The sequence below is a fragment of the Gobius niger genome, assembly GCF_951799975.1.
Source record: "Gobius niger genome assembly, chromosome: 10".
Taxonomy (NCBI): Eukaryota; Metazoa; Chordata; class Actinopteri; order Gobiiformes; family Gobiidae; genus Gobius; species Gobius niger.
Genome location: NC_136861.1, coordinates 29,595,601 through 29,623,047, shown reverse-complemented (window position 1 = coordinate 29,623,047; position 27,447 = coordinate 29,595,601). Strand labels below are relative to the sequence as shown.

General features: G+C 42.2%; 1 protein-coding gene across 1 annotated transcript in view; it reads left to right on the top strand.

Moving 5' to 3' along the window:
* Positions 1–286: 286 nt before the first annotated feature.
* The window catches only part of sphk1 (sphingosine kinase 1), a 38,786-nt gene continuing 11,625 nt past the window's right edge, over positions 287–27,447 (top strand). The window contains exons 1-2 of the mRNA XM_079564021.1: positions 287–863; positions 22,256–22,405. Of these exons, the coding sequence (XP_079420147.1) occupies positions 431–863; positions 22,256–22,405 (583 nt within the window). The 5' untranslated portion in view covers positions 287–430. The remainder of the gene's footprint in view (positions 864–22,255; positions 22,406–27,447) is intronic.

The window sequence follows — 27,447 nt, the reverse complement described above, 5'->3', positions numbered from 1 at the left end:
ACTTCAATGGCAATATAACCCGTTTATTCTGATGCAAACGGAGCTCAAATAGCCGATTTTTAAGGGGAAAACAATTGTCTTAATGGTTTAAAAAAAATAAAAAATAAAAAGTTTAAAATGACGATTAATATCTGCCAAAAGTTACTCTCTCCGGCATCACTAATTGTCCGGTCACAGTGCGTATGCTACTGAGTGGACTTCGCTCGCGCTCCTCCAGCTCCTCGCCGTCGCTGCCATTCCTCTTTCAGTCACTAGGGAGAGACAGTGGACTGGATGCAGCCTCTACTCCTCTCCCCCCGCCTGTCAAAGCGTCCCACAGCAGGCTCCCAGTTCCAGAGTCGAGCTTCTTGTGTGCACCGCCGATCCGCTCCCCCGGCCTGCGCGCCTCTGCAGGGACCGTCGCACCCCCTCCCTCCCTCCGCAGGACGGGATGGAGAAGGAGGACGTCTCCGAGCCGGACTCGTCCAGCTGCCTGCGGAACGGGCTGGCGAGCGTCCTGTACGGGGAGTTCACCGACTCCCAGAACGACAGCGTCCGCTTCTCGGTGAGCCTGTCCGAGAGCGCGCTGACCATCCAGACCATCTCCTCCTCACCCGACCGGACCAGGGTGGTGTTTAACTTGACCGACTGCCTGGGCTGCCGGGCGTACCGCGGACCGGACAGGGGCGATGTTGGCGCCTACTTTACCGCCTATTTCTACCCGTTCAAGAGGCGCTGGATGAGCGCCGGGGTGGCACGCCAGAGAGTGGAGCAGTGTTTTCGGGTCGCTCTGGTCCAGGACCCCATCGCTAACCTCCAGGAGGCTGAGAGGTGGGCTCGGGCCATCAGAGACGCCTCGGCGCTGCAGGCTCCGAGGAGAGTGGGTAAGCCGTACATCCAGCCTTTTATAGACGGGTCCAAGTCGAGCACAAGTGTGGATGCAACTTTATCACACAGGGGGAGAAGTCACTGAATCTCAATTTCATGTTTTAAGCGCCTTTTCACGTCGCATAGTCTATAAATCTCTTGTTGATATTGTAGTTTTTGCTTAGGACTGCACACTATGAGAAAAAAATGTTGATTCATGACGAATGATTATAAATTGTCTTGAAAATTGCGATAACAATATGATTGCAATAATAACTAAACCATTTCAACACAGCACGCTCTACAAAAAGTGTGAGCAATTATTATTTTTTTCATCATATTGTATCAGGCAAGTGTTGAAAATACACTTTCAGGACCAAAACAAGGCTGAAATGGAGACAAATTAGGAAAATCATGACTGAACTTTCGCATTAATCCTATACCGTGCAGCGACAGCCCAGCTTCAAATCGAGTCAAAATCGGAATTGCAATTGAGAAATCACAAGGACGGCAGAGGAATATGTTTGGAAATGACAGAATGTCTTTATGTGGTCTTAATATTCCTAAACCCGCTGTTTAGATCTCTATGTTTTGAAAAGCATCTGATTCTTGCATTAGTTTAGTTGCTATTACTGTCTTCTCAAATCGAAATCGATAAAGTAGTAGAAAATAGTTAGTATATAGTTTAAAATGTGCATGTTAAACTGAATCTTGATTTTAAAGCGTACATTGCAAATCTAATCAAAATGGTAATACTTGATACCTGCTATTATTGCACAGTTTATAGACCCAGTTACACCTATATTGCGTCCCAATAAAAAGTCTCCTCTCCTCAGCCCGACTCGAGTGGGACATCACCAGCTCATCTCCAAAGTGGACGTTATGTTTAAAGGAACAGGCCACCGTTTTTCCATACTGAGATATGTTCTTACCTGAGCTTAGACGAGTTGATGCGTACCTGTCTGGTCTTTGTGCGTGCCCGTGGAAGCGCTTGGCTGCTTCGAACTTCAACCCGTTTGGAGCCATAGGAATATACTGGGAGACGACAAATGCTAGCAACATCTTTGGTCGTTTTGCGTGACTGAGGGCGCGCACAAAGCCCAGACAGGTGCGCATCAACTCGTCTAAGCTCAGGTAAGAACATATCTCAGTTTGGAAAGACGGTGGCCTGTTCCTTTAAACACATTAAGCCCTCTTCCCTTTACTATGACAGCGCTCTGCAAAAATCTATCACTCAGCCAGTGACAGGTAAAGGGGGGGGGGAGCCGCCCTTTTGACCCGAACTTTAAATTCCTACGGCGACATTATCATTGTTTCAATCTTGTGCCAAACCGAGCGTGTCTCACAGTTGAACTCTGCTCTCAGTGAACTCTCCGTGACAGTCAGGTTTGTGGAGGGGGGGGGGGGGGGGGGGGGGGTTCTGTGAAGGACTATATACGCCCTCCCAACTGCTCTCTGCTAACCTGCTCCACCTGCTTTCCAAAAGAAGACCCGGCCGCCCCCGCCTGCCTGCCTGCCTGCCTGCCTGCCTGCCTGCCCCGTAGTAATTAGACGGCTCCTTCCTCGTTCATTCACTTAGCGCATGCGAGAAGTGAAACCCTCTCAGCCCGGCGCAGACACCACACCGTATCCTGTCTCCTTCTCCCTTATGTTTTTTTTTTTTCTTTCACAACCAACCACTTAGGCAGTTACAGTCGGTCCTGGCTGCTTCATTATTCGCGCGCGTCCCGGTACCGGCAAATTACCCGCGAGAATTTCATGTTGACGTGCGGAGAGAGATCGCATCAAAACAAAGGCTGTTTTCAACCCAATTAGGCCCTTGTCAAGCCTCGCCCCCCTCCTTTGTCGGAAAACGTGGACGGCCGTCTCTGTTCTGCCGCGTAACAAGATGGTAATTTTGGCGTGTTTAGCATAAGCGCAGCGTGAGAAGTGTATGCGCATGTAATTAGCGTTATCATTCATCTGGGAGGCCCCGCTAATGATGGGAAGAAGTCATGTGGGCCGCAAAATGATGACAAGTAAAGACTGGGGGTGAAGCATCTGCGTCCCGGCGGATCAGGGGCTCGTGTAGCCGTGTGATGGGGTTGATCTCTTGACTCAGAGGGACAAGTAAACAGAAATAGTTGGCGTAGGATGTAAACAGTGCGCATCTTTATGGGCTGATGTTGGAGGTGGGTCAAGAGAAGGTCAGGATTGAACGTTTCGCTCATACATTCACGATCGGGATATGCTGTCAGCCATTCGGAATTGCGCTTTTGGTTCATTCGACTGTGACGGATTGTGCAACGCTAGCTGTTAGATGAATCACCATTGTTAGAATAGAAACACTGTTGGCACTTGCTACAGGCTTACGTTAAAGGAGCTATACCTGATTATACCAAGAAACACGGTCACTCAAAATTCAAATTGCTATTTTCTGGTCCAAGCTCATCTCAAACTTTCCTAATGCCTTGAGTTTAAACCAGGTTTTCACAACTTCCAGGGAGATAAACTGTCACTTCACTGTAAAATATGCCTACTAGCCTGACATTTTATCTACTTTTCTACTTAAAAGGCTTTAAAACCAGTATTTTGCTTTTACCATGTACTAAAGGACAAAACAAATTTTATTCCAATAACAGAAAATAAAAAAATCAAGGATGGCTCCTTTAAGATAATTCACACAGGACCTCTTTTTAAAGCAGTATTAAGTAATGTGTTTACCTTAATAAATCCTTTCCGTAGTCCCTGTGGGGGTAATACAAGTGTTTATGGGATGATTGGAGGGTCTTTCATCTCCCCCTGGTGTCTCTGGCCAGAAAACCATGTTTGCAACTTGACTGCCCCCGGACCGGAGCCACCAATACACACTAATGGAATCACGGAGAAGAAGCTAACATGCTAACGGGCAAAGCTAACTGCGGGCTAACATCACTTTAAACAGTATTTACAGCCAAGTTTGGGTGAAAAAAAATATTTCCATTGTGTAATTGGATGAACAATATCCCTCTCTCCCTTCGCCTTTTCTGTCAGCGTAGTATTTACTCTCCAAGACAATTAATAAGTTAAAAAATCTTAACTTGCTACGACACCTGCAGTTGCGCTTATGGCCTCTAGGGGCAAGAGTTACTTAGTACTGCTTTAATGATTCAAACATAGCTTGCATTTGTGGTCATTTTTATAGTAGCTTTATAGTGTGCCTGTGTACTGCACCTGCTCCTTCAACTTTTCAGTTTGTCTTAGGTGTTTAACCTCTTATCCCCCACCTGAACCGAGCACATTTTCTCCAGTTCGACTTTAACCAAATCCAAAAGCTTCTTGAAAAATAGCGGGGGAAAAACGAGACGTAAATGAGGATGAAAACGCAGCCAAAAACAGCATCAAAAGAGCTGCAAAACGGCAGCAGAACAGGCGACAAAAAAACTGGCCTATAGGCTGTAAGCTCCAGTCGAGCAGCTTTGAGATTTGGGTAAAGCAGAACTGGAGAATATGTGCTCGGTTCAGGTGGGGTTTAAGAGGTTAATGCCCTCTGCTGGCAACTGTGAGGATTGACACATACTGACTTGAAAAATTAGCAGCTTTACTATTTTCAACAGGACAGTAACTGCAAGCTGCTGGATCTAATGATTCAAGTAAACAAACCAGTTTTTGGGTCTAAAGAGGAAGACAAAAGGGCTGCACAATTTATTAATAAGCAAATCACAAATTAAATAGGTGCAAACAGCAAAACTGCAGTTATTTACTAGGTCAAATATCCTTTGTAAATAATGTCCTGTCCCCATGGAGTCATGTTATGTGTAGAATCTGCTCAACCTGTTGTTGATCAATGTTATTCCTTTATAAAAGTATGACCAGTTTAAATGTGTAATTATGATGGATATCTGTGGTAAATATACGCTTCATTCATGTGAACTGGGGATGAAACATCATTCCCAGTAAGTTTGTGTTCATGTTGGAAAGTGGGGATTTTGATTTAACCAAATTAACTAACCATTTAAAATTGGTGTTAGCAGAACAACAGCAGCTTACAGTAAACTCAAGAAAGAAGCAGTGTTTTACCCTACAAGCTCACATTAAACGGCAAATAAACACATTTCTATAGTCAGGTGCGGAAGTCGGGAATCTTCTTTTAACCGAGTTCCCCGGTTGTTTTCCCCAGTAGAGCAAGCGTTCATGTGCATCTCAAGTTCCCGAGGCCCACATGAACGCAGCTCGGGCTGAACGATATTGAAGTAACTTGCGATATGCGATACGGCTGTGCAATATTGCAATAACTATATTATTGTGATATCTAGGGCTGAAAGATATACTGTATCGTTATCGTATCAATATCGAGATATGAACATTCAAAATATTTAAATCGAAAAAGCAAGATATAAACGATACAGATTTCATCAATAAAACTGAAATCTTTTGTATTATGATTTAATTTTTCTGAAAAATGCTTCGTTTTCACCTAATCCGTAGTAATGTCTTATTGATATCAAGATGTCTGGCATGAATATCGAGATATGAAATTTTGTCCATATCGTTCAGCCCTATTCACCTTATTCTGACCCGCTCACTTTTGCCACTTTTTGCTTTGTCCAGGCACTTCCGTTGTACAGACACTTCCGGTCGAGCGCGAAGCCCGTTCATTTAAACGGGAGAACAAGGGGAATATTCTCCGCTCAAATCTGATGTTTAGTAGATTGATTTGTGTAAAATTGCCAATGTTCATTTGCACCAATAAGTCAACACTGCACTATTTTTCAGTGCGGCGGAAATAAACGGCTTTGTTTTCGTGTAGTGACTGATTTAATGTGGACTTCTCCAGTCCCATGTTAACACATAGGAGAAAAGGGGCGGGCACAATTCATGGCGGCGCACACGCGGGCCTCCGGAATAAGGTGAATAGTGATACGAAACCATTTCAACACGATATGTTCCAATTATTCTAATTAAACACAAATTGTAACTCACTAGATCACTAGTTTTTCAGCAAACTGTGTCAAAAGAAAAATGTTGAACTAAAACTGAACTCTTGCACATTAATAAGTTCAATGCACTACTTGTTTTTGGCTGAGTTTGCAAAAAAAAAAGAAATGTGTCGATCTCAGTCAGATGAAGAGTTTAGTCATGTCACATTGTGGCTACTTGCGATACTGACATTGTATCACCCAATATTGCGATACGATATATATTGCGACATATTGTGCAGCCCGAGACGCGGCAATAGATGTGACAGTAAAGAACACAAGGCAAAATCTGCAGCAAATTCTTCAGTATATTTATGTTTTAGCCAAAAATGTATCCTCATGTATCATTTTGGGGCATTTATGTGTTATTAATATGTTAAGTAATCTAATTTGATGTAATTTTGTTTAGTGCAAACATGCCATGGTTGATTCAAAGTGGATTCAGATTCAGTTTTGGTATCTAACTGGTTGCTTGGTCGCACAGATCAAAGGAGTCTCTGGAGTCGGGCCGTTTGAGCGGTGACTAATTTGGAACGCCGGTTGCCGGGGACAGAGGGGAGTGTTAGTCGCTGGGATGAGGAATGAGGTTGCCCTCCCGTTAGCTGCCTCCAGGTGTACACAGCAAACACGCCGCGGTAAATAAAGACTGGCCGATGTGTGAGGAAGGAACATCTAGCTTCCCTTCGCTCTAGACTGCAGCCAAACCTCAGTAGTCAGTATTCACAGGGAGCTTTTTTTTCCATTAGGCTAGCAGATGGTAACCTGGCTAGCTCTGTCATATCGCATCAACGCTTGCAGTTTGGAAGGCGTTGAGGTGTTAATTTACACATTTTAATGAGACAAATGCGGCTCTGAGTCTTCAGATTGTGTAATGCTAAACCAATGACGATTTTAAGATATTCAATACTGACGCTTTGACTGTAAATAGTATTGAATGTACAGGGGAGTTTAAAGGGATGGTAGTTTTGAATGTGCTCTTCTAATTTACTTTCAGGGACAACAGATGGAAATGAGCTATTTCACTGGTGCTGTGTAATCTGGGGCAGTTCATCTTTGTCTCAGTGAGTTTCATGTCTGCACACTGTCCCCTAAATGAAATAAAATTAAAGTTAAGTAAAGTATTGTTATGTCTCATGTAACTCCATGGATTGTGATGCAAATTAGTAGCCCGGCAAACCACACTATGTTTATTCTATAATGTGTTTATTGTAAACTGGACAGTTTCTTTCACAGAAGTATGGCTGGCCAGGCTCGCATGTTAATCAAAAATGGCAGATTTTGCTTAATGCACTTTACTTATGTGTCAGGTGACGTGACTCAAAACAAGCGATGGGAAAAGGAAGGTTTAGGAGAATGTTACAATCAGTCTTTTGCAGGCGTGTGCCGCTGATGGAGGTTGTCATATTGATTGCAAGTCATGTGACACCGATCAATTGCACAGTGATTGGTTGTCGATACAGTGCCACCCATAAAACATAGAAAGCAGAACTGGCCTTTGATCCTTACGTATGTGGACTAGGGCTGAACGATATGGACACAATTTCATATCTCGATATTCATGCCAGAAATCTCGATACGATACGATATAACTATGGGTTAGGTGAAAACTCAGCATTTTTCAGAAAATTAAAATCATAATACAAAAGAGTGCAGTTATATTGATGAAAATATATATATATATATATCAATCATTTATATCTTGATATATTTTTCTTTTGCGATATTGATATTTGGATGTTCTCTTTCAGCCCTAATGTGGGCAGTTAGTAAGGCAGCTCTTAGAAGATTCAGATGTTTTCAGCTGTTACTCATCGACCACATTTAGGTGAGGTCAAAGCTTAGTTAGAAATCATTAATGAATAACACAGTTCTTTTGAGATTTAACTTTAGATAAGAGTTAGCGCATGAAAGTGGCTTTTGAGCTAAATGCTAAAACATATTCAGTTAAGTGTCTGCTTTTTCTTGAGTTCAGTACACATCCAATGGCCACTAAACATCATCTTATAATATGTTAATGATAGAGAAACCACAGAAATGACATAAATGCCATACATACCTATACTTTAGTATATGGACTGGCTTCCACATTCATTTGTATGAGGATGAAACACTCAATTCAAACAGGTCTGGGAAATCGTTGCCTAACAGAAGTATGCATTTGAAGGAACAGGTTCAGATAGCTAACGGGAATTTATGTGATTTTCACGGTGCCACCAGCGCGGCTTCGCCCTGTCGGCCGGACCGTGACGCTGTTGAATTTGATACATTACATACACAAGTATGCATTGGATGACAAGGGAAATGGGTCTGGTGTCCGAGGTGCCCCAATCACACGGTAGTTAGGGAGTAAAGTCGTGCTAATAATTCCAAAAGAAGCTCATCAAAGAGGCTGTGTGAAAGGCAGTTGCAGTTTGCTAATCTCCCTGTGTGGTTTCCCAAAGTTAATTGCATGTCTTGTCATCGGGATACGCAGATGGAAAAGGTTGGATTAAAAGTGCAAAGATTTGTGAGACATCTTAATGAGGGACTTACTGAAGTGAAAGAAACACCGGGGGGTATTGCTGAATTTCATTTGGTTTGAGTGGATACATGCAAAAATCAAACAACTTTCTGACCGGACTCTTAATGACCTGGTCTGAAACATGGGCTGCAGCCTTGGAAAATTGGATGGTCTCTATCAGCATGTGTCTGCTAAACCTGCTAACCAGTTTACATCTCTACATTTTCTGAAGTGCATCGGATTATTGCATTAGTTTAGTCATTTGTATTATGGTCTTCTTTGTAAATGGAAGTGACTCAAATGCCAATCCCAAATCCTGTTCTTGTTCACATCTTCCTCCTTGCTAACATGAGCCTGTTTGTTTTGGTTGGGCCAGGCCAAAACAAAGGACTAGTTAATCTGCCTGTCAGTCTAATCGTGAAACATGTCAGAAATATACAAACCGATGGCTGTTTGATGACTTCTGTTTTGCCAGTTTAACTTTTCTGACTTGTGGTAGGTGCATTGGTTTTGATTTCCAGACATTGCAAAAACGAATAGTTTGCAAAGCCTTTCGGAACGACTGAAATGGAACATATTGAGATCGGAGACAAATGGGACGTGCAACAAGACGCTCTTCTAAAATTAACTTGTCTTCTGCAATTAACGAAAGAATCAAACATGAAAAATATCTGAGTATAATGTATCTTTTTGTTCAAATTTTCTGTTCCAAGATATTATTGCTTCCGGGTACGGATATAGTGTATGTTGAAGTTTCCTTTGAGTCAAAGTTCCGACCACCAAACCACAAATAACTACGCTATCATCCTCCACACACAATGGAGCATGAATGGGGGAATTTACCTGACCTTCATTTCAAACTGGGTTTAAAATACAGAGAATTAAGATAGTGCTGGCTAACAGACTTGGTGTTCTGGGCTAAATGGCAAAGGGGGCACTAATACTCCGACCTGGTAGTTCTGGTTGAATTCATAACCAGAACTATATAGTTTTGTGAACAGAAGGGATACCGGTGGATGTACGCCAAGTGCAGAGAAAATGGTCTACGCGTGAGAAAGGATGACGTGCACGTTATCCTCAGGGAATTGGATCCAAACGGTGTGTCCAGAAGGCAAGCCAGGAGTCTTTAAAGAAGAAACTACTTTTTCAGAGGACCTAGCTTTATCTGGCAAATTGACAAGTTGAAGAATTCATAAGTTCAGGGTTTAGTATGCACTTCAGTACTGGTAATACAAAGGACAATGATCCAGAGGCAAAGGTGGTGCGCACTGGGACATGGCCGTTTTCGTACTCATGGCCGCGTCTTATTTGGGGACAAGCGACAAAATTCACCCTGGGGTTGGTGTTGATAGTTGATCGTGAATTCAGGCCAGTAATGTGCAGAGACTGACTGAAAGTTGCAGGTGCAGAACGTAGGAATCTGGGGCTGACACCTCCACATTCAGCGAGACAGCGGCAGCTCTTTCCTGATCTCTCATCTGAAATCCTCTAACAGAACAATTGTCTGTCCCAAGATCACCTCTCATGACTCTGGGACATCCTCCAAGATCTCGTACAGCTTCTACGTAATATGTTTTTCACTTACATTGATTAATACCGTGTCTGTTGGCCAGCACTAATCTTAATTCTTTGTATTTTAAACCCAATTCGAAATAAAGGTCAATTAAATGCCCCCATTCATTCACCGTCATTTCGCACGGTGCATGTCATCAGATTGTTGCACCCCTACAAATAACATTGTCATTCTATAATCAAACTATTATAAAAAACAAAATGATCCCATTCCCAGACAGTTTTGCAGAAGCAGGCATTGTACATTTGTAAACACTGCTGACCACCGCTTACCCTACTGCAGCTTATACAGGGTTCAACATCTAACTCGAATCGACTGGGACTCCATCGCATCAGTAGTTTTCAATGGCTTTGCGTTCTCACGTTGGCTGTATCGGATCGAAAGAGGCGTAAATAATGAGGTGCAATCCATGATACAGCAGCGCACGTGTGGATTCGTGCTCTCATGTCGCAAGAACCACAGGGAGATAAGAATAGAAGGAATAAAACGATGATGATTACTTGATTTGAAGTCCCCATCTAGCGGATATCTCCTTCACTGCTTCCAATTGTATTATTTGTAGCTGAGGGAACAGTTGGTGTGAAGTCGGTTACAGATGGCGTCTTTATGCATTTGTTGCTTCAGTGCTTTATTGTGCATAATTGAAAGGGTATGTTTCTGTTCTTTGGGGGATAATGTTCCATCATATTTTAACACTTTGTGATACAGTGTTTTTGATCAAATGCACTGGACATTGGTCCACACCAGCAAATTCCAACCAGCATCTCTCGTGCCCTTTCCAAGTAGCTGCCAAAATGCTTTCTATATTTCTATATTCTATTCGAGGAGTCAAACCATTCACATTATGCTTTATCTTTACACTTTAACTGGAATTAAAGTGTAAAGATAAGACATTCTGGAATCTGAGGACTGGACGGTCTGTGATCTTGGCCCGTCTGCTGAGGGATCTTTTGGCCCTGGGTCTCTATAGCCTGTCCGTCCATGGGAATGGATCTCTCCTTCTGTGGTTCTCCCCAGGGTTTCTCTTTTCTCCTGCCGGGTTTTTGAGTTTTTCCTTGCTGTGCTGGAGAGTCTAAGGACGGGGGACGCCCACGCCGCTCGTCGCTACCTGCTGCCGACGCTTATTGGACATTATATTTGCCTGGATTCACCTGAACTTTAAATTGTCATATTTATTGCTCTGTTTTATTGCCTTAATGTTTGGTGCAGCCCTGTGAGGCGACTTCTGTTGTGATATTGGGCTATACAAAACCATTAAACTTAAACTTAAACTTAACTGTAAATATAAGAAAGTATTGGGAGAAACTAAATCAAATTTCTTTCTTTGTTTTGAATTATCATCTTTTGCACCCCTGTAGATCCGGGCCTACTTATATGTACCAGGCCCCTAATGCTGAATGCGACTCAACGGGCTGTTGGCCCAGCGAAATCGAGGGTCCATCCATGACCTGCTGGTGACGCACGTACATAATGCATCTCTGTTGTTTAGGTGTTAAGGCGCATACTTTATTTTGTACCGTAGGGAAATTTGCCCGCTGCATTTGTCTCCGCTGTCGCTTTGATGTCGCTGAGGCAACCCGCAAAGAGCAGTGGGGGACCGCAGTGCAGCGCCCGGGGGACCCATCTCCAGAATGAGCCGGACTAATGGTCAGTTAAGAAGAGTGCGCCCCTCGTAAAACCCTGTGCGTTCCACCGTGTGTTCGCGCACCACTTCTCTCTCCGTGGTTGAGGCGCACACTATATCACATGATGAAAACACAAGCATTTATATCAAGACTTTGGTCATTTCGTTTCATTTTTCCATATGTAACAATGTAAAGTGTCATCGAGAGCAGTCATAGATATGTTGTGTGCATTCATTGCTATAGTTAGTTGGGAAAGTAGATCATGGGTGAAAAAAGCTACACTGACGACTGTGAGCATCGTTGTTTTGCCAATAATAATACAACCCTATTTTGAAGTACGTGCAGTGCAGAGAAAAAGCAAGTACACCGTCAGGAACCTCTCACATTTCTGCCTAAATTGGTCACTAAATCTTCATCAAAATCCTAGGAATGATTAAACAGCGTCTGCCTGAACTAATACCACCCATACATTTACATTTGATCATATTTTTATTGGCCACAACGTGTCAACATTCACAGGAGAGCGTGGAATAAGTAAGTACACCCGCCTACATCTCACTGAACTGAAGCCGTTTTGTAAAAGAGGAATGTTCCAAGATTCATCCTGATCATTGTGAACGTCAGCCAGCTATTTAATACAAGGGATCACTCACTTATTCCATGCATGTCTCAGGCTTTTCTGCAAAAAGTAGAAAGTAGTAGAAAGGGGGTGGGACTAAATAAGGTCACACTTTAACCCACTCCTTTTTGAACAGTTGCTTGTATTGGTATTACATGTATTATTATTGTTTTTAAACAACGATCAGGATGAATCTTGGACCATTCCTCTTTTACAAAACTGCTGCAGTTCAGTGAGATTCAGGCGGTGTACTTACTTATTCCACGCTGTCCTGTGAATGTTTCCATGTTGTGGCCAATAAAAATATGACGTAAATATTTGGGTGGCATTAGTTCAGGCAGACACTGTTTAATCATTCCTTTGATTTTGATGAAGCTCAGACCACATTTAGTGACCAATTTAGGCAGAAATGGGAGAAATTCCAGACGGTCTACTTACTTTTTCTCTGCACCGTAGCACACTCATAGCTGCCGTTGCCATTTTTGTTAAGATTACAGTCCTACCACTTGAGACGTGATGGCAGCCTTTTGTAGGAAGCACTCACATGAATTCATCAGTTCAATGATATGCAACAACATATGACAAATCTTAAGGGGAAAATACACAACTATTTACCATTTCTAACTCACATATTTAAGGCCATCGGGTCAAGTGCGCATCTGCCAGTGTTTTTGCAGAATACATGGCAGTTTGGAAAAAGCAGCAAGAGCTGAATGCATGAAGAGACGACCCCTCACCCCCCTTACCCGCCATGCCCACCCTTCTACTCCCCTCTGTCAGCCTTGGCACGAAGCTGTGATGGCCTGTCAACTCCCGAGACGCCTCAATGGACTCTCTCTTTCTCTCTCTCGCAATCTCGCCAATGTTTGCACTCCGAATATAGTGCGATTTCTAACAAGTCAGCTTTCACCAAATAGCCCGCATATTTGTTTTCTGCTCCAAATCCCCCAGCCCCCCCCCCCCCCCCCCCCCCCTCTACCCCATCCCTACCTCCATCGGTCTGCTAACAGATCCCACCTGTGAGGATACCCGAGAGTAAATGACTTTGCTTTACAAGAGATGAGAGCGATTTTTCTTCCACTGTCAGTTCTGGTCTGGTTGGCGGTAAACAATTGTCGCATCCACCGTGGCTCCCCCCTTTTGTTTACCGACTTGGAAACTACACAGACGGTGCTACCCATAGGTATTTCACACCACATCATAGGCACTTCTCGAATATAGCCTATTTCTGTCATCTCAGTCCTGACACACAGAAGCAAGGGAGAGAAAGAGAGAGAGAGAGAAAGGTCCGGGAACAAGACGTTTTTTCACAGGCAGGATGTAATCGATGCAGTGCTATTGACTTGTTAAAATGTCTTGTGGGTTGTGACCAAATTTAAATTGGAGCTGAAAGGAGCATTGTGCGGAATTAGCGGTGTGCTGGGGCTCTCGTTGTCTGCCGTTGGCTTACCGACAAGCAGTGGTTTTCTATATGGTTCTTAATGGAACCAGCTAGGATACTCCAGTGGGTCCCAAGGTGGGGTCCGGTGCTCCCTGGGGTTGTCAACCCATCCAGCGTATCAAAAGAAATGGCTATTGAACCAAATTTTACAGACATTTGACTCTTTAAGGGGGGCACAGCAGCAACCCACTCATTCCAACAATCCTCCATTGCAACATCCCTATAATCCAACACTTTTTGATACAGTTTTGAAGGTAGCCTGTTCAGCTTGTAAAGGTAAGGTTAGGGTTAGTTTGTAAACTCCACTGTCCTTAAGGTTCGGGCTAAGGTAAGGTTATGGTTAGTTTGTAAACTCCACTGTCCTTAAGGTTCGGGCTAAGGTAAGGTTAGGGTTAGTTTGTAAACTCCACTGTCCTTAAGGTTCGGGCTAAGGTAAGGTTAGGGTTAGTTTGTAAACTCCACTGTCCTTAAGGTTCGGGCTAAGCCTTATCCCTAACCTTAAGGATAGTTGGATTAGCCGCTAAGGTAAGGTAAGGGTTAGTTCTAATAGGGCTAACCCTACTAGAACTAACCCTAACCTTACCTTAGCCCTAACCGTAGGGCTAGTATGTGTATGTATTTTTAAATAATAATGCCGTAAATGCTCTAATATAGGCCGGGGCCTTTATTTACTCAAGGGCATCTAGGACCAGGCCTCTATTGGAACCAGGCCATAATTAGAGACAGGTCTTTATTTCTGTTTGAGCAAAACGGACGACCAGGAAAATGAAGAAAAACGAGATTTGTGTCCATTTGAACCTAAAATATCAGGTTCATTTATTAATTAACTTTGCAAACACTCTCCCAGCGGCTGGAACATTGACGCCTTTTATTTTGTCGGGACAACAGGAAGGGTTTCGTTGCTGTTAGCGGAACATTATTAGCGTTCCAAATATCATCACAGGAGGTTTGAAAAGTGGTTAAATCTGTGTCACGCTTGGATCAGCTCCTCCGCAGGGTTCTCCATCGGCCTGGGTTACCGTTTGTTTACTTCCTGCACGTGAGTTATCATTTACACTAGTATGATGGCGGCGATGGCGAAGGCTCGGTCACCCAAGGTTCGGTGCGTTGATTTGGTGATGGGTTTGAGAAGGTCAGCAGAGCGGAGGCGACAGGATGGGCGGTGGCGTTGTAGGAGGTCTGTGAGTTATGGAGGGGCCGGGTTGTTGAGGGCTTTGTAGGTGATGAGCAGAACTTTGTAGTGGATGCGCTGTTGTTGATAAAAAATGGAAATGCCCCCACTCCGACAATTAGACCTCAATATCGGAGTGGGGGGTGTCGATGGCGGGATGTAACCGGATATCGGAGCTGATCTGGCAACAAAATACAGGATCGGGTATTGATTCAAAATATCTTGAACCTGAACTGTTCTGTTTATAATTGATGCGTTTGAAACAGATCCCTCTTGCAAATGCGACATTGAGTTGGATAAATTAAATAAAATGAAGCTCATACCTGTTTGGGCCCTTACCATTTTTAAAACTTAAAACTTTTCAACTCAATCTCAGTGAATATTGGCATGTGGTACCTCACTGAAAATAATTTGAGTTATTGTTGGTCCATGCTGTTGAAGAATAACTGATATCATATTTGTAATGTACAAGTTGCTTCATAATCCCTTTATGTTGTGAGTTGTTTATGTTAATGTAGCTTGTGTTATGTAGCCAAGGTAATTTAGTAGGAAAGTCTAGTCATCCTTATTTAATGTTACAGTTACATTACAGTTTATTAATAGAGACCCCTTGATACGTAACATATCGTTTGCAAAGAGGACCATTCATCGGATATTGATCGATTCTCAAACCTGAACTATCGGTATCAATGTAAAAAATCTGGATCAGTGCAACTCTACTTTGGACTTTGAAAATGGCTGGGGTACTCCTTATGTGCAAATTTGATTTAACTGACAAATTCTGGAAATCTATGCTGTTTAGTTACATATTGTGCACATGCACTTCAACATGTATGGCTCACTGTCTATAGAACTTTCTTAGTACATTGTGCACTTGATCATATCAGTCTTGACTTTTCAGATTCCTGCTAGAAGATGGCAGTGCGATGTCTCTGGGATTCGGAGCATGCAGGTTGGCGCCATATGCGTGTAATAACTCAGTGTCACTTTGTCACTTTTGCTGACAGTATCGTGGAAGAGTAGCAGCTCTTTTGTGCGGCGGTACACGCATCACACAAAAAGCCGGTTATGTGTGGGTGAATGGCAGCAGAGGTTGACGTGTGCGCTCGCTCTTCTGTCTTCATGTCAACTTTGTAGTGCCCCTGACAGGCCGGAGCTGAACTATTCTTGAAACATATCTAATTGCAATGTTTCTGTCGAGCATTCTGATTTGATCTGAATATATATATATAATATATAATATAAGTTACATTTTGTCAGTCTCATAGCACAAAGAACTTTGGCCAAGTTGATATTTTTGGTTTCATTCTTCTTTCCAAGCACTCAATATATTTATGTATCACTGGCTGTATGTTCTCGACCACGAAATCTGTGAGGATTTGGATTATCCCTAAATATGACCTAAGCTGAAGACACATTGGCTGAGTTTGAGCCGTCTTTGTCTCCTCTTGTTATGGAAGGGTCGATAAGTGCTTTATTTGTCATTGTACAATTGTACAACAAAATTGGGTTCAGGTGTTGGTTTAGTCCTGAGCCACTGCGGTCTATTGTGGGCCAACCTGACTAGCCTGATTTTGGAGGTAAGGGAAACCGGAACACCTGGAAGAAACCTGGCTGGCTGCCTTCAGTGCTTCTCTCAAACGGAGCACCGCCTCCTGGGTTGGTCCCTGTTTCAGAGCGCATTGTCCGGCACTGGTCAGCTCATCGACCTCTTCCACCTGCACAGCTCCCTCCGCTCCACAACAGACTTTCACCATCTTCTGGGAAGACTAATCTAAGCCGTCATATTCTCCAGTGAACAAACATTAGTCACAACAATATTAGGGGTAGAAGATTTGTTTGGCTTTGCTGCGACTCTTGCCCGGATACCTCCTCGTTTGACCCTTCCTTGTTTCCTATCGCGCCTCTCTGTGCTGCAGGTGTGAAGGGCTCTTGGTTCCTCTTCAGTGTTTCAGATGACGAGACACATTTGTACGTCCCAAATGTCGTGTTTGTTTAGTTCTTAAAAACCTGTGTCTTTCATGGCTATGGACTTTCTGCAGTAAAAAATCCACTGAAACTCTACAAAAACACTGTAAAGATGCATAAAAGCACCCAGTCAAACAATAATAGTTTCTCACTAGCAATCACTTGAGATCCCGCTCCTGACATGTGTGGTGTCAGTGCGATTGTGTTAAGGCCATTCGTCAGATTGAAACCTCAAATCGTAAGTAACAAACATGTTTGATAATTTTAACTCTTGTTTGCAGTTTAACTGATGCTACTTTTGCAACAGCCAATCAGGAAACTCAGCATCCCACCTCCAGTCCCCTCCGCTCACACCCAGCTCGCACATGTTTGCACCTCTTGCTGGAGGTATGAGGCATGAAAGCATTGGCTTTGATCATATATAGGGCTGGGTGCTGTTACATTTTCAATACCACTGCTTTAACGATACTTGGTTTACGATACCTCAACAATCCTTTTTTTCTATACCATACTGAAATATCTGTCACCTAGAACCATGAAACAGAACAATACTGTTAATCTATTCCATAAAAGACTATTTCTATTAAGGTTGTATCATTTGAGCTGAAATAACCTGGTAGCTTTCTTTAGTGCTGACTCTGGACCCAAAAGGCGCCAAAACTTGGTCTCTAAAGATGTATTTTTTTGGTACTTGCTTTCGATACTTTATTATATACCGACATTACCGAAACCTTTTTTCTAATACTTGAAAAACCCTTAGAATACCTGAGCCCGTATAAGACCTGCTGTATTGGTCCAGGCATTTGGATGCAAGGTGACACAAGGGGGCGCCCTTCCAACCTTCTCGTGTAAATGTGATTGACTTTCTTCAGAGTTAGACTTTAGGACACCATGACTGACAGTGACATAACACTAAATTCAGTGAGCTCTTTGTTTCCAGTAGCTTAAAGAAGCTTAAAGCTTAAAGAAATATCTATGTATTGTCCCAGTTCCTCGTGGTGGGTCATGGTGGACCATGACAGATGTGGACAGGACTGTGGTAGATCTACTTTTACTTTGGAGAAAATAGTTGCTATAGTAACTGTTGAAAAAATGAACCTCATGAGCTTCTTCTGTAACATCTGTCCACATCAGTCCTGCTGCACCACGACTCAGAGGAACTGGGACAAACATGACTCTACAGCAGATGCAAATGACAAGGGTTTGTTTTTGTAGAATGAGTCATAATAGTCATAACTAATATTTTAATTATATACAGGATTTTTCACACTTATTATGAAGGAATATTTAAATCTTTTATTGTTACATCCAGCAGAAGTGTAATGTTCTAAAGAAGAACCTCCATGACTTCCTTCTTCACTTCTCAGTCTGTGACTGAAGAGCAATGAGGCCTCAGCCTTTTTACAGAAAATAAAAAGCTCATTATTTAGTGTCATGTTACTGTGACTCATGGAGTCAGCCCTACAGTATAACTCGTATGTCCCATCATGTCTTTATTTTATTATCAGAATTGTTTAGTCTGTGAGAGATTTTTAATTGTGGGAAAACTGTCCTTATGTCTGTGGTCTGTGCTTTTTTGCTAATGATATGTCGCTTGTCACCACCGAGTGTGGAGAGTGAATGAAAAAACGGTCCCTTGTGGACCTTTCGAATTGTGACTTGGATTTGTTTTTACAATTAATGTCATAGCCCGAACCAGAAACCAGGACACCCACAGCACGACAACGCATTACAAGTAACAGAGAAAATTCCACTCGAACAGATGCTATCAAGAAACACAACAAATCAGGACATTGTTAGAGTTCATTTTTAGAGCTCATTCCGGGCGCTGTCTGAATTTGTCTGCTCCCGTCAGCATCACCTGCGGCCAAATAATTGTGATGGAAATAGGTACTGAAAACTGTCCTCAAAAAGCCCCCATAGTCATATCACTTCTTTTTTTTTTTTTTTTTTTCACCGTTCCGATTCGTTTGATAATGTCTTGTGTGTCCGCTGCGTAAAGTCAAGGGTATCTGGTCTCAAAGCACCAAAAGCCACAGGAGGGGGAGCAATTCCAGTGGCTTTTTTTAGTAACAGGCCATATCACAATTAGGGGACTGAACCTGATCCTGTAGAAATGAGGATTTAAAAAGGTGCACATGAAACCCAAAGCGGGGGAGGAGATACTGTGACATAGGGCCATTACTGCGCTGGGATTATGGACAGAATTACATGATGTTAGGGGCTTTATTTATTAGGAATTACATCACGAGGTTCAGAGGCGACTAACCCAATTTCAATTGTACGACGAAAGATGAGCCTTGCCCTTAAGTCGTTGAGTTGATGTTTAATAGAAAGCAGTGAGGATTATGTTTTCTCATTTTGAAGCGTAGAAGTTGTTGACTGTTATTGAGTATGATTTTCTGAATGCTCCTCTTAAAGGGTATGTTTGTAGGATGCGTTCTTAATGTATAAAAAAAGGACTACAACTACAAATGAAACTTAAACTACCCTTAAAGTGTACATGAAACACTCAACACATTTTTTGCTGAAACATAGTAAACACAATTATATTTAAGATTTTTGCTAAAAATGTTACCCATCTTTCTTTAATTTGACAATTTTTGTGATGTTTATAGTTTCACTTCCTTATTGGACACGGACAGGAAGTGACATAGATAAACACATAAACATTTTTAAACTGTTGCCGTGCCGAGTAAAGTAAAATATAGGCATTTATTTGATATATTGTACCTCTACCACTATGGAGCACTCATTTTTGTGAGAAATGTAACTATTTTCTGGGGGTATATTGCAAACCCGGAAGACACAACGCTTCGACGCAGTTAATTCCACCACCTCTCTCCGGGCTAATCCGCCCATGCAATAAAGTCCTGTCCTCGTAAACGCGCTTTTCTCCGTGACATTATCGTTAGGTAAGAAAAAAGAACAGGTGTCCAGAGTAGGTTAGAAAGAGCTCCAACTTTCAGTGCAAACATGACATCTGTTCAAACGCTCAGGGGGTGTGTATGTTTTCTCCGCAGGTGCAGCGCAGACACCTCGGGCAGTTCCTTTTTATTTCTCTCTCTCTTTTTATTTCTTTCTTACAACAGAAATAATGAAAAAACTGTTTTACAAATTAAAATCAGGCCATAAGGCATTACATTACAGACGTCGGGCTCTTCTGACGTAAAAAACGTCATAGTGAAAAATTGTTTTCCAGGAGAGGGCGCTCAGAGAGCAGGATTCAGGAGGACTGCTTAGAACTGTGTGAATGAAGCCAAAAACCACCATGGGGTGTTTTTGATAAGGAAAGCATGACAACATGGCTAAAAGCTCCAAAAAGTCGATTTTGCATGCATAGGACCTTTAACATGGCTCCCCTCTCCTCATTACAGCAGCAAAAGAATGAGCAAAAGCAGAAGAATTTTACGAGGACAGAAATGGGATAATTATTATTATAAAAAACATTTTTAAACAAAGAAATGTAAGGGGGCGTGGCCTAGCCGAGGGGGAACAAAACCTCTCATTAGAATTACAATTTCTCATTCTCTGTCGGACTATGATCATCTTTATCACACACAAACAAAGTCAACCCCATACGGATGTTTTTTTCACAGCAAATTGTTCAGTCGAAGCGAAAAAACGGCAGTCGCAGGCTCGCAGCTCACATTAGCATATGTAGCATTAAGCTAACGTTAACTTCCTGTTTAGCATTGTCCGTTGTTGTATCACTTTGTCTCTGTATCTTTATTTAGCAGAAAAATGGAGAAGTGTGAGAAAGTTTTCCCCTCTTTGTTTTCCCCCTCTGGCTGCTTTGAACATGACCATAAATGCGGCAATTCCAAACATGCCGTCTATATCTATACTGAATAAGAACACTTGGAATAAAAATATAATGATAAAACACAATATCCACCCGTTAACTACTGGAGGCTTCGCTTGCACTAATGAACCGATTCTACCTCTGAGTAAATGTGGTGGTATTTTCTTTGCCAAGCTCTCCGCACACTGTCTCCCTCTGTGTCTCGCCTTGTTAGTTATCGAAAAATGTCTCCGCTGTTCTAAAATCACCATGTGTGAAAGCGCTGCTTGAATTTCTCCCGCACAGTGCCCCTCAGCAATAAGCTGCCATCCCTCCACAGTAATAACAAGGCTTAGTCATTGAATTACTGTTCTCTCCTGAGACGGGCGCAACAGGCTGGCCTCCTCATGGGGACGATGTCAGATCACTTCTGATGTTAAAAAAGTTGACTCCTGACTCCTTTGATGTCGTATTAACTTTGTGAATGCTGTCACTGGCTATAAATGTACCTTTGTCATTTTCTTTGTGCCATGGAGACCCCGTGGGAGCAGAAGTCCTCAATTATTGTTGGAGATATTTGATCATGCATGCAAAGCCGCTTCACCTGGGTGATGTTGACAAAAATGAGGCTCTCAGTTGTTTTTGTTTTATATCAGTGACAATAATCAGAAGATTTTTTAGCCGCCATTCCCCTGGTAATTTATCCTGACATTGAGTAGGGCGCATGTGTGAATTTGGCTTTAGGCTGTTATGTGATCATTGGAGAGAATAGACGTCTTTGATTGGTTGATTTGCTTGATTGTTTATTCCAGTTCAATGTACATTACATACACTTATGACCGTTATCGCAATATCATATGCAGTTTTTACAATATTTCAACACACATTCATATTAACATATACTGTACATCAGCCATTCCCAAATTCCGGGACATCTTAGCCGAGGGCCCCCCAATAATAATAATTGACTCCATTCAAAGGAATTAGTTATTATTTTAGAGCTAAAATGACATAAAAAAACAGAATCTAGCGATGTCTGTAGGCTAAATACTGGTGCAAAGTGGTACATTTTAGCAAATAGATGTATTTTTTCTTTTAAATCAATTTTTGCCAACACACTTGTTTTGTAGACAAGCTTTTGGGTGGCCTGCGTAGTGCCTCTGAGGCCCCGCCCTCGGGTCGGCGGCACAATACACACTAATAGAATCACGAAGAAGAAGCTAACAGGCTAACGGGCAAAGCTAAATGTGGGCTAGCACCACTTTAGCAGTATTTACAGCCAAGTTTGAGTGAGTAATTGGTTTGTGGCACAATGTACAATCTTCCTCTCTTCCTTTGCCTTTTCTGTCAGCGTAGTATTTACTCTCATGGACAATTAATGAGTAAAAAAAAACACAACATGCTACGGCACTTGCAGTGATGCTTATGGCCTCTAGGGGCATGAGTTACTTAGTTCTGCTTTAATACCTTTAGATGCAAATGAGTGCGTCCAAAGTAGAAGACCCCCCTGTTGTGTATTCCGTTCAGTGTAAGGAAGAGTGCAGTGAACAGTGCATATGGGAACTAAAACAGCTTTTAAGGATGTATCAGCACTGCAGAGAGAAGCAGTGCCTCAGTCAGTTGTACGCCTCAATGTTAAGGCCACCATCTACACTTCCTTCCCTACTGCTGACAGCGAGGACAAAATCTGAGCTAGAGAAAGGAGATGGTTTGTGAAAGGAATAAAGGCCATCTTTCACCGAGATAACGGATCATGCAAAGTCATTCTCCTCTCTTTGTGTCGTTGCGCAGGTGTGATGTATGCAGAGGTGCGGCGCCCCTGCCGAGTCATGATCCTGGTGAACCCTAACAGCGGGCGTTGCCAGACCATGCAGCTCTTCACTGGGCATGTGCAGGGCATGCTCACCGAAGCCTCCGTGCCATACACTCTGGTCATCACAGGTCAGTAATGAAACAGGAGTTTGTTTTGTTTTGACATTCAAGCAGTACTAAGTAACGTGTTTACTTTAATAAATCCTTTTCGTAGTCCCTGTGGGGGTGATACAAGTGTTTATGGGATGATTGGAGGGTCTTTCATCTCCCCCTGGTGTCTCTGGCCAGAAAACCATGCTTGCAACTTGACTGCCACCGGACCGGAGCAACCAAGACACACTAGAACCATGAAGAAGAAGCTAACAGGCTAATGGCCAAAGCTAACTGCGGGCTAGCGTCACTTTAAACAGTATTTACAGCCAAGTTTGAGTGAAAAAAAATATTTCCATTGTATAACTGGATGTACAATATCCCTCTCTCCCTTCGCCTTCTCTGTCAGTGTAGTATTTACTCTCCAAGACAATTAATAAGTAAAAAAATCGCAACTTGCCACGACCTCTGCAGTTGCGCTTATGGCCTCTAGGGGCAATAGTTACTTAGTGCTGCTTTAAATAGTCTTGTACTTTTGTACTTGTACTTCTCCAAACATGTTCTGAAATGCATTCTTGTAGTAGTTAAGCAGTTTATACGGAAATAATTACTGTATGTTAAAAAAAAAGTACTGTAGTGTACACAGCATTTCCCCTGCTGGTTTTAAAATGGCACTACAGCGTCTTCCAAAATTTGCTCTCCATTTCTGATGACAACTGCACAAGAAAATTGCAAGAATAAACAACTTCAAGAAGAATTAACGCATGCTATTATTGTTCAATCAATATTTGTTTTGAGCATGTTTACTTATTATCTGACGGGGACACAATTGGGTTGTGGTTATCAAATATTAACGACCCCACAAAAACTGACACAAAGATACAATACAAAGAATAGACAATGCTTCCTGACTGAGCGGCGAAGCATCTGAAATTTTAAAATATGACTTTTTCCGGATGATTACTTTGCTTCTTTGCATCACACATAAAAAGTAAATCACTGTTTCTGTTTCTCTGAATCATCTGCACCGCTTCTCCCCACCGTCATAGTAAAATTTGACATTGCGACGTCTCCAGCCCACATTAGCTTTGTAGTAACCTTGACCCCGCCAAATGAAAGATTAAACCAGCGAGTGCATTACGGCTGCATGAGAAATAGGTCACGCTGCCACAGACTCCGCTCCCCTCATCCGCAGAGCCAAGAGGAGCCGTCTGTGGTTGTTATGCATTATTTGTGTAATCTGAAATGAGCGTGCCACATGTTCCGCACATTGACACTCGGCGCTGCAGCAACTCCGCAGCACGTGTTCCCTGACACACATCGGGGCGCGCCTTTTCGCTTCGGCCTCGGATCCCCTCTCAGAAATTCTCTTTTAAACCGTGCTTGTTTGAGAAAAACTTCCCAACTTCCCAAACATTACCAATTCATGTCCCAACAAAATATGAGGTTTAAATGCAATATAAATGCGACTTGTAACTGTAATGCTGGGCCTCCATGAGTAAAAGTTGTTAAACCTTACAAATTATAGTTTTTTGGTTTCTTTTTGAAAGACACTAAAAACAAACAAAGCTGTTCAAATAGCTTTGTTTGTTTTTACCTATAGTGTCTTTCGAAAAGAAACCAAAAAACTATAATTTGTTACTCAAGTAGACATAATGAATGTAATAAAAGAAAAAAAAAAGTGTTAAACCGTACGTTTTAGTTTTTTAAGAGCCATATTATGTCCACGCTTTTAACCACATTATGACCTAGTTTAGTCACCTAGTTCATTTTGGTCATTTCTTTCTCTCCAAAAAACACTGCAAGCTGTATTCCCTGGTTTTTATGGCACAACAGATGGAATCCAGAAGTGTCCTCCTTATTTTAAAGCCCATAAACCATCACTGAATCAGTTCTGAGCATTTCTGCGCTCAAGCTGCCTTTATGATGTTAGTGTATCTTGTGTTTTTATATTCATTTATTTAAAAAAACTAAAAAAAACTGCCTTTATCCTGGTACCATTGATTTGTTAGCAAGCTGCTGGCTAAAAATGATAGCTTGTATTTTGATTTCGGTCAATTGCCCTTGAACTTCAATTGGCTTGTTGCACGGTATGGCTATGCTAGTTCCTCTGACCTGAAGTTGTGAGCGCCAGTACTTCCTGTCTGTATTCCTTTCCTAGAGTAATAATCATATTTTCTAAAGATCACGTGGTGGGCAGTGAGTTCCCGGTAGATGATTATTTACTGTTCAGATCGGAGACACCCGTGATCATAAAGGATTGATGGTTTGCCTTGAAGCTAAAAGCTAATATGCTATAAAAGGCATTATTTCAAATTGTATAATGCATGAAATATTAGCTTTTTTGCTTCAAGACAAACTCACTGATCTTTATAAACATAGATGTGTCCTCCATTGAAATATTTACACTGTACAGCAACTCGTTCACCTGCAGGAAGTGATCATCTACCAGGAACTCACTGTCCACCACAGAATCTTTAGGAAATACGATGATTCGAACGGGTCTAAGCTAATCTTCATGGAAATTAATACGAACAGGAAGTACTGGCGCCCACAACTTCAGCTCAGAGGAACTAGCATAGCCACATTGTGCAACAAGCCAATTGATTGACTTCAAATCATAACGACGCCGCCCAAGAAGTGACTTCCTGTTTCGATCCAGCACGCCAAAATAAAAGCCCACAGCTCGTCTCATGGATTAGTTCAGCAGGTACAAGAATATAATTAAATTCACATATTTTTTGTGTTTTGTCTGTTAATAGCTAGGCAGAAAAAGAGTTGAACAAATTAACTGCTGAACTAATGAATAAGATGCTGCTTTTATTTTGGTGTGCTGGATCGAAACAGAAGAGGAGAACAGAGAAGCACATCATCATGACATCCTCTGGCCAAAGCAGTTTTCTTTTTTTTTCTCGTACAAAATCATTCATCCCTAACATTGCCCTTTCCTTGGGACCCATTGTGTCCGGTGTCCCTAAAGAGCAAGGCGACTCAGTGATCGCCATCTGAGCAGCACCATGACCCCTGTCAGCATGAGTAAGGAGCTCCACTTCACTGCCAGAGTTCTGACATGCAAAATCAGAAGGTTTGTAGCCTCCCTGCTCTCGCTGTCACTGTGAGAGACACACTATGTGACAGGAGGAACATCACAGCCGGTGGTTCGCCCTCCGCTGCGAGCTGGATGCGGCCAAACAGCAATAAGGAAAGGTATACAGTCAGAGTTTATTACAGAGGGAGCTTTGTCGAAAAGGTCAGGCGCTGGAGGAACAAAGGCAAAATAATTACTCGCGCTTCCACGCTGGTTGAAAACGGGATATAGGTCACCAAAGGTCTTAGTGGGACGATATGGTGCAGGGGCTAGAGATGGCCTCACCGGATTAACGGAAAGAACATTTGCTCGCACACATAAAGACTGGAACTATTCCTCTCCTCTATCTATTTCCATGGACACTTTGGTAAAAGGTTCAAATTATTCTTACTTATCTTTTCAAAAATCATGGACAAGGAACGGAATTTAACACCGACTTAAACTTTTATCAATGCTCAGAATCAGCGTCTATGATTGAGAGCAGACCTGCAGTTGTCTTATGGCAGTAGTGCCTAAAGTGCGGCCCGGGGGCCAAATGCTGCCCTGAGACCAATTTGTGGTGGTCCTTAGGCTTCTTGTTAACTAGGCTTGCGTCCCAAGAGATCCCCTGACATTTTTACTGCAAGTTTGTTAATTCAACATGATAAAAATCTCAAAATCTGGCTGACATGAAGGTTCCAAGCCTAATAAACGTGTGGGAAACTTAAAATGACAGAGTGGGGATTTTAAAATGCACACAGCTGAATGCTTGACTGCACTGACCACCATCTGAGGCTCCATATACACTTCAATATACGGTCCCCAAGGAAACTGTTTGGACAGCCCTGTCTTATGGGTCTGAATGCTTTTTCCCACTTTTTTCATACTATATTTTCATATAACTGGCGTATGTAAAATGAGTTGAGTTTTTAACAATGTGATAAACATACCCGGAGTAGTATTTCACTTCTGTTTCTGTTTACTTTTCTTCGGCAGCAGAAAGTGCCTCTGATTGGGACTTCCTGAATGGAACCCGGAAATGCCCTGAGCATTTTTAAAGGCCTCAAAAGAGACATGTAGTATATTGGTTTCATTCACGTAGTCTTGCGTAAACCATGTCCTCTTTGCAGAAACACTCAGATCAGTATGTCCTGGATTCTGTTGAGTCACAAATGGAACATGAAACCGTCCTCCACATTCTTAAAGCCATCACTGGATCCGTTCTGAGCAGTTCCCGTGCTCAAAGTGTGTTCATCACAGCAACATGGATTTGTTAGTATGCTGTTGGAAAAAAGTTAATTATGTAAACTTATTTCCTATGTTTGATCATGGTTATGTATCTATATCCTAAACCAGGTGTTGATTATGGTTAATTGTACCATAATGAGCTGGTCTCAGGGAACAAACCGGAATGTAAAAGAACGGCAGTTGTAAAGTTTGTAACTACGTTTTAAGGGGTAGGCATAAATAAGCATTGTTTGCTTCAGCCTACTCCCTTTTTGGGCATTATTGTGTTTCTTTTCTTTTTCTTCTTTTTCTTTTTCAACAACTTGGAACTTGGAATTGCTCAAATAAACTAGAAACTAAACTAAACTAAATTTTAATTCCTGATGCTGTCTGCAGAGGGCGCTCCAGTCCAAGTTGAAATCCTGACCAGCCTAGTCTTTTACTACTGTCACTTCTTTACATTTACATTATTTTGGAAGGTTTTAAATAGGGCTGCACGATATTGAAGTGACTTGCGATATGCGATACTGCTGTGCAATATTGCGATAACGATATTATTGCGATATTTCACTAAACACGATTTTTTTTCAGCAAATTGTGTCAAAAGAAGACTTAAAAAGCACCCTATCAGGACCAAAACAAGGGTAGAATTTAACAGAGCTAGTAAATGTTAAACTAAGACTGAACTTTTACACATGACTTCAATGCATGAGTTTGAGTTTGCAAAAAAAATGGGTCGATCTCAGTCAGATGAAGGCTATGGGGATGTTGCGATATATTGTGGATA